The sequence below is a fragment of the Pollachius pollachius genome (genome assembly GCF_949987615.1).
Source record: "Pollachius pollachius genome assembly, chromosome: 3".
Classification (NCBI taxonomy): domain Eukaryota; kingdom Metazoa; phylum Chordata; class Actinopteri; order Gadiformes; family Gadidae; genus Pollachius; species Pollachius pollachius.
The window spans coordinates 28,259,700-28,267,662 of record NC_136936.1 but is presented as its reverse complement, the minus strand read 5'-3'; the positions used below and the strand labels follow the sequence as shown (position 1 = coordinate 28,267,662).

At 39.1% G+C, this 7,963-nt stretch overlaps 1 protein-coding gene across 1 annotated transcript; it reads right to left on the bottom strand.

The window, feature by feature from the left end:
* Positions 1-397: 397 nt before the first annotated feature.
* LOC307073003 (uncharacterized protein) lies at positions 398-2,767 on the bottom strand. The gene is made up of 10 exons (XM_079732642.1): positions 2,693-2,767; positions 2,517-2,567; positions 2,343-2,387; positions 2,188-2,252; positions 2,005-2,085; positions 1,753-1,819; positions 1,434-1,587; positions 1,236-1,346; positions 933-1,052; positions 398-465 (listed from the first exon to the last, which is right to left on the bottom strand). The coding sequence occupies exons 1-9, from the start codon at positions 2,756-2,758 to the stop codon at positions 949-951; spliced, it is 744 nt and encodes a 247-aa protein (XP_079588768.1). The 5' UTR covers positions 2,759-2,767; the 3' UTR covers positions 398-465; positions 933-948.
* Positions 2,768-7,963: the final 5,196 nt, after the last annotated feature.

Genomic DNA, 7,963 nt, shown 5'->3' with positions numbered 1-7,963 from the left:
CAGGCAAAAAAAATAAAATATACATCTATATATATATATGTATACACACATATAATATTGGTGCAGCATTCATGCAGACCAAGTTATTTCAATGCCTTTTTTCTTGATCCATAAAGATGTTATGAAGTGGATGATCCTGGTGGTTGTTCTGAATGGCCTCTCATCTTCAGTGTACATCTCTCCACCACCAAGTAGTTTTCCCAGTTTTTTTGCCTTGCATCCTTGTGTCTGATGCCACCTCACCAGCAGAATGAGAAAAGAAAACGACAATCTTGCCACCACAGACTGAAAAATCATCTGCAGCATCTAACTACAGATAAAATGACTCAAGGACTCAAGAAAATTATTTTCATTTATTGGCCTGTTAAACATATCAACATATAACTGACCAATATAAGCAGTAGAAAACAAATAAATGAAGCATGAATGATGAGAGAGGGTCATGTCCTGTCATCTCTGTCCCTCCTGAAAGGAAAGCATAACATGTTACTCGATTTGCCGTAGCATATTCTTGAGCATGGTTGCACAGCACAGGCATCCTTGAGCATAGCTGCAGCAGGTTTGGCGACAGGCTCTGCCTTGGTTATTCGTTCCTTTAATGATCTGCTTTGCAGACCCATCCATCGGGAAACATAAAAACAGAGCCCACAGGTGGATGCTAGGTAGGAGGTGGGTTTCCAAAACCCCATAGGAGCAGCAGCAGCAAGATCTAAGCAGCAGCAGCATAGCCTGGGATGAGCAGGTAAGCTGGGGGGGGTTTAAATAGCACGCCTTATTTGAATGAGGAGAGCATGTGACTTATCAGTTCATCACGATGGGCGCAGCATGAGTCGTCTGCCTGAACTAGCCTTGCAGGCTTCGTATCATGAAGGATGAAAAAAATCAAATATTGTCAGAGCTTTGAAAAATGTTTTGAGATAAGACACACTCACCGATAAATTCACAACTCTACTCAGGGAAGCACATCTGGCAGAAGTTGGGGCAGAAGGCCGGGTGTGAGCTCTCGCTGTAAATCCCCTGCAGCTCCCCTCTCTTCCCCCTTCCTGCGTAGCCTGTGGGTAAATAAAAGATTTATTAATTTATTAAGAGTTATTTTTTGAGTCCCCACTTAATTTTTAGAATTTGGTGCTTATCTTGAATATCATTACTGACAATTTCAAATGTTTCAAAATGTGCTCTACTACAATCTCTGGAGGTAATAACAAAAATATCTATCATATTAACATTTTGCTTACCTGGAATGCAGTTTTTGTATGTAATGTTACACTCTCTGCACGTATCAAGTGAATACATTTTATAGTACTCAGCTCGATACCCTGCCGAGAACCTGCTCCAAGATGCCACACCTGTAAGACAATTTTGACCAATTCATTCAACTTGGAAAAAAGTGCGGTTTATGGGTATAACATGAGTTTGGTGTTTCAAAATCTTACTGTTCAGCCACAGAAAATGTGCCTTCCTCCTAAAAACCCTGGTGGACACCACTTCTCTGAAGTGGTGACAAACGAGGGAGAGGGTCAGGATGGCCACGTCTCCTTCACTGAGGACAACCAGTGCAAAAATATCCTCCAACACTAGAGGTGGCAACTGAAATAATGAACATTACATTTTTATATTTTCTTTTGGAAAAGACATTTATAGAACAATGCAAGACATTTATAAAACAATTTAAAGGGTGAGTAATTACTATTATGTTAATTTTTTACAGCTAGTTCAGATATTAAGTAGTGAGTAAAGTTATTAATGAAATACCATATCAATAGATATGTGGAGTGGCCGTTCTTCTACTGGCTGAGGTCCATGCAACCGTCTTCTCTTCCTACGTGGAAATTTTCATATTATTTCATATTATATTTTTATATTATATTTCATATTAATTATACTAGATCCTTCTAATATAACATTTTAAACTGAGAAACGTTTAACAAACAAAATTAGAAAGTACTGGACAAGAATTCACGGTTGGGTTCATACCCTGATTTAACAGTCACTTTTGTACAGTACCTTTCCTTTTTGGCCTCGAACTCAGGCAGCTGATGGGCTGGGGCTGTGAAGGATTGTGGGGGATGGAGGGAGTTCTTCTTCCTAAAAGAAAATATTCAGATATCAGACCAGTGAAAAACAACCCTCCCAAAAGAAAAGATTAAAAAAAAGAAGAAATTAATAAATACATGAATAAAAACACACATGCATTGCTGGATGTTCTCCAGGAGGAGCTGGCACCACCACCTCCTCAGATGTGGCATATCTCCCTATTAGATGATGCAGACAGATATGTCATTGCAATTCCAAACCTTAAATACAGTATGGCCATTAGTAACTCACACTTAAATATTTCTCACCTGGGAGAAGTCAAAGTGCCACTCCAGTGCCATGTATAGTGCATACTGCAATCCAAAAAGTCATTATTATTCAAAGTATGACTATCGTATTAGTTTTTTCTTGGGGCCTGTGTACGCTATAAGTGTTGATGATGAGGTGCAAAATCCCACCACTTCATTAACTTCAGAACTCACCATTAGCATGAAGACACCACAGTCAAGGGTTGCTCCTTGTGTTGGGACATTCTGAAAAAGAAAAAATAATAATAATTAGATTACATATTAATTCATTTATTTAAATAAATTAAATAGTAAAATGTAAATACATAGCACATTTCACAGGGCATATCAAATTTAAGAACAGCCCTAACCTTTTTATTGACAAATGTCCATGGTCCAGGTATTACTTGTTTTGCAATTGAGCTACGAAAAAACATAAAGCAACACACAACACACCATGAAATAAAAAAACTATGGAAATACTATGCAAGACTCCAAACTTAGTCTTCCATTTATAATTTTGGAACAAGATAAGATAAGAGTGACTTGATTACTCCCCAAACAGAAATTCAGTTGTCTTGCAGCTCATCTACCATTTGCAAGGGAATTAAAAAGCCTGATGGCTGTGGGTATGATGGATCTATCAATCTCTCAGTCATGCAACAAAGACAGAGGAGCCACTCACAGCTGTTTTTTTTGTCAATCAAGATGTTTGTTATGAAATGGTTGATCTAAGATGTAAGAGTAGCCTCTACCATCCTCAGTGTACATCTCCACCGCATTACTAGTGAATCCATCACGGACAATTGATTAAATGCTCCTGATATGATTGTCAGTGCCTCAGGATTTTTGTCTGTATCCTAGCAATAACTTAAGAGTACATGGAACCTCAGCATTACATATGTATAGATATTTATATGTTTTGAATAAATTGACATCTGCAATGACTATTGATCATCTTTTTTTCTGTGTCAACAGTAGGTCTGCAGATTGCCACCACAAATAAAATGAGCACATCACCAGACAGATAAATCATGTACAATACAGTCAATGAGCGCTCCCTTACAACACTGCACAAGAATTATGTAACTCTACTAGGAACAGTGAACGGTTCCCAAAACATGCAACTCTAATAGGAACAGTGAACGGTTCCTAAAATATGCAACTCTAATAGGAACAGTGAACGGTTCCTAAAATATGCAACTCTAATAGGAACAGTGAACGGTTCCCAAAATATGCAAATCTAATAGGACCGGTGAACGGTTCCCAAAATATGCTACTCTAATAGGAACAGTGAACGGTTCCCAAAATATGCTACTCTAATAGGAACAGTGAACGGTTCCCAAAATATGCAACTCTAATAGGAACAGTGAACGGTTCCCAAAATATGCTACTCTAATAGGAACAGTGAACGGTTCCTGAACTTCAGACGCAGTGACTGGAAACCTGAGCATTGATAAATAGTTCAAATCTCCAAAACCCGTAGGCTTGGTAGAGTCAAGCACACATATCTTCCGTTGTTTAGGCTGGAGGGTCTGTAAAATATTTAATAACACGGCAATGGAAGCACATTTTTAATTATGACATCTGCATAAGCAGATAAGTATATTCACTTATCAAATATTGTACTACATAACAAAAAAAACATGCATACCCTGGATCCTGCAATTTGTGACACCAGCCACAAACAGCAGTTGATGATCTGTAACAGAAGAACATTGTATTGTTTGATGAATTATAGACCATTATACCTGGAAGACAGTCAAATAACTCAAAAAAGTGTACTAACATTTGCCTCCACTTCTCTGTTTAACCCAAGTCCCAGGAAGTCCAGCCTTCTTAAAACAAAGGGGCCCACAACACCTATAATCCTTTGGTTTTTGGATATCCAACACATTGTTGAGCTGAAAAATGACAGCATGAATAGCACCAGATGGCAAATCATAAAACAATTTCAGAATTACTTTATTACAATTAAACAATAAACACTTTGTTTAATGTAGTATATATGAAATACATATGGATACCTATAGAACCTGGCCTTCATTCTTACCTGGATGTCCGTCACACTGCTTCCAACAGTTGTGTGGAGCATGTGCTTGATGCCAACACAATTTTCATTGCACAATTGAAAACGACCTGCAAAATAAGCCCAATTACCTGAATGGCAGCATAATACATGTAGGAACAATCTACATTTGTTACAAAATGCATTAATATCCATACTTAGTATGGGGATGGAAGTGGTCATGCTCTCAGAGGCACCCAACGGTGTGATGATGGGAGCAGCCGACTGTGTAGTGATGAGAGCAGCCGACGGTGTCGGAGCAGTCAGTGGCCTGGTCATGGGAGCAGCCGACTGTGTAGTTATGAGAGCAGCTGATGGTGTGGCCGTGGCTGTTGCTGTTGATAGTCAAGGGAAACAATTAAGATCACACCAGTATGCATTTACCTATACTGTACTAACTGGATTAAAAATACTTAAAGCCACGATGTACTGTGCAACTACATACCTGCAACTGTTTGCCCATTTGAGTTCAACTGTATTTCCAGTTGACTCCCCAATGTTTTCTTCATGTCATCAATCCTTTTTGCATTGCGTCGATTGTTGTAATGTTGCAAAAGGTTTCTCATTAGGAATATATGGTTAGAGGGTGTCATCATATTTAAAAAATGATTATTCTTCCTCATTCCACTGAAGAGCTGCTCTGCGCATTGGCTATTGACCCAGCCACATAACTCAGAAACAAGGTCTATTTTCCGCAACACATCCTTTTTGTCCTTTGTGTTTGCCTCATGGAAGCGGTCGTAAAGAGCATAATGTTCTTTAGATCCAGTCAGAGGGTGGCCGCCTTCATCTGGTACTGGCTTCTTTGATGCTAGCCATGGCAAGCTGACTTTCACATGACCTGCAGAGGCCAATCTGATATTCTCCTCAGTAGCATCCATCAGTCTACCTTCGTGAGGACTGAAAGGCAATGACTGTGGTTTCCTAATGTTTGTATGTGTTGCAAGTCCTCTTGCGAAGTCATACAAAGTCACATTGGGGAAGTGTTTCATCGATAGCAGCAAATCAGCGAAGTCTCGAGGGCTCTCAGCTCTCAAGTTAAACTTCACACCATATACAACAGCGCAGGGGCACGTGACAACAGCCCATCCACCTTTTGAAAGAAGGTTATCATCATTAGGAGTATATTCAAAGTAAAAACTAATTCAATACTGATGGAAATACTTGTGAAAATGAATCAACTCACCAGAGGCCCCCCAGACCTTTGAAAACACTTTATCATAAGTTGAGCGATCCTGCATTTCTTTTCTCAACCTCATAACTAGGTCCATCCTGGAGCCCTTGGAGTCTATGCCACATTCCTTGCAAAGACTACGCACAGCTCCCATCTAAGATGTTTAATAGAAGATATTATGGTCCTTATCGATTCAACAATGAGCTTACCTATTTAAAAAATATGTTACAGTATGAATACCTTAAGTTTGAGAATCTCATCAGTGAGTCTTTCCTCTGTAATCAAGAACTCCGCTGCTTCATTTGGGTGACTTGATTGATGGATTTTGTTGAATTCAGTGTTCAAGACCACATCTGAGCCTCTCGTTTGTGGACCAATCCATGGTGCCCAATTATGGAAAAAAATGTAAGTACATACTGCATGACCAAGACACTTGACCTCACTCTCAATAGCTTTATTTCAATAATCTGGATTATGGCAGTGAAAAAAGGAGAAAGGAAAAACACTCAGGGTGTCAACACCGGTAACATAAGATTAAATTTAAACTAATCAATTAACCGTTATGTCTTTATGGGGTTAATTAAGCTTCAAATTAACTAGGTAAAATATGAACTAAAGAAAATGGTTACCAGATCTGCCACCCCATGTTAAGGAAAAGAGAGAGTAAAAGGGGTGCTGTCTTGAGTGTAGGTGTGTTAAATCAAAAAATCTAAGGGTGAAACAACCAACCAACCAGAGAGAAAGAAAGAAAATAGGAAGTGATGTGGGGAAAAAGGAAGTGGATAAGCAGAAAAATCTTCACAGCATACTTACTTGGCACCAGTCCACGACTGACCATTTCCAGGGACACTGACTCCCAGAACTCCTCCACATTTACTTTTCCATCATAATCAGGGGGCGGTTGCTCAATGCTGCTTACTAGAAATAAAAACCAGAACAACAAATTCCAAGTGTAATAAATAGTTATAGGCAAACAGTGTCCATGAAGTTCAAGTTTAAACAACTTTATTAGCCCCCAGGGGGCAATCTGTTCTGATGTAAAAAAAAAAACAACAACAAAAAAACAAACACCAACAACAACCATGGCATGACAACAAGCCTCAGATGACAGACAGGAGTACAAACTTCATTAAAATGTCGGGAATGAAAAATAAAGACGAGGATGTAAAGTGTTTGCTTACCAGGCATACTGAAAACCCCTTTCTTATGAAGATCCATGACAACTGTGACAGGATGGTAACCACATGACACACATGAATAGGTATATGTGTGATCTGTCATGGCTTCATAATGGAGGTATGCATTCAAAATCCTCTGTTTGGACGGGAAGGATTTTCCACAGGTCCTTTCCAGCACATCTACTGCGCTTCCAATGGACTGGTGGGTCTATAAAAAGTAATTTCAAATGTAAAACAAATCAGTCTTTTATTAGTTTGTTAAGGCTTCTGAAATAATTTTACTTTGTACAAATGTTTTCTACCTGGAGAGAGTTTTGAAGGAATACACAAACATGCAATGACAGAATAGTATGGTCATCAAAGTTATGCACTCCATCCCTCCACTCCTGGTAGCGGTAGACCATACCACAGGTAGAGCAATGCTTGCAGTATGTGGATATTCCTAGATAGAAAAACAAAACACACAAGCATAAAAAATGTGAATCTGTCAGCATAGTTTCAATCAGTTTGAATTATACATGTTTGCTGCATGCTGTGGACAACATGTAATATTAAAATTCATTACTATAAATGTTTCAGGCTGTTTCAGCCAATTTGTACATTTTTCACAAAACTGTAATATACACCTATTTGCGCTGCTTTTAACATCACACAGGGTTATGTAAGCCACAACCGTCAAATATGCATTGGTTTATGAAAAACAAGGAAGAGGAGAATAAAACCTTCTATTATTTCAGTCACAGTCACAATTCTGGCTTGGGAGGTGATAAGTTGCGGTTCTCCAAGTTGTGGCAGGCCTGTGCACTCTGTGCAGTTGTTCTCATTTGGAATCAAATGTTGTGGAAAGTCATTTTTTGACTTTAGAAGATCGGGAGGCAGATCAGCAGGGATTTTCTTCCGGAAGATGTATCTGACCATTTTGGTCAACACTGGATCCTCAGGTGGATACTGCGCTTCTTCCTGTGTCAGTTGTTCCACATCCTCGGTAGCATTTTCGATTGATTCATTGGCTTCAACATCAGGGATATTCTTAAAAAGGTTTGGGGTTATTTGAAACAAATGCCACTTGGCAATGCATTTATGGGTGCATGTCTGCCTTGGCTTTGCACATGGGCAGCACCATTCAACTTTGTTGCTGTCATATGACACCATCACACGTCCTAATCTACTATAGTAAGAAATGCGCGGCTCATATACAGAAACGAAGATTTTGCTGCATGGT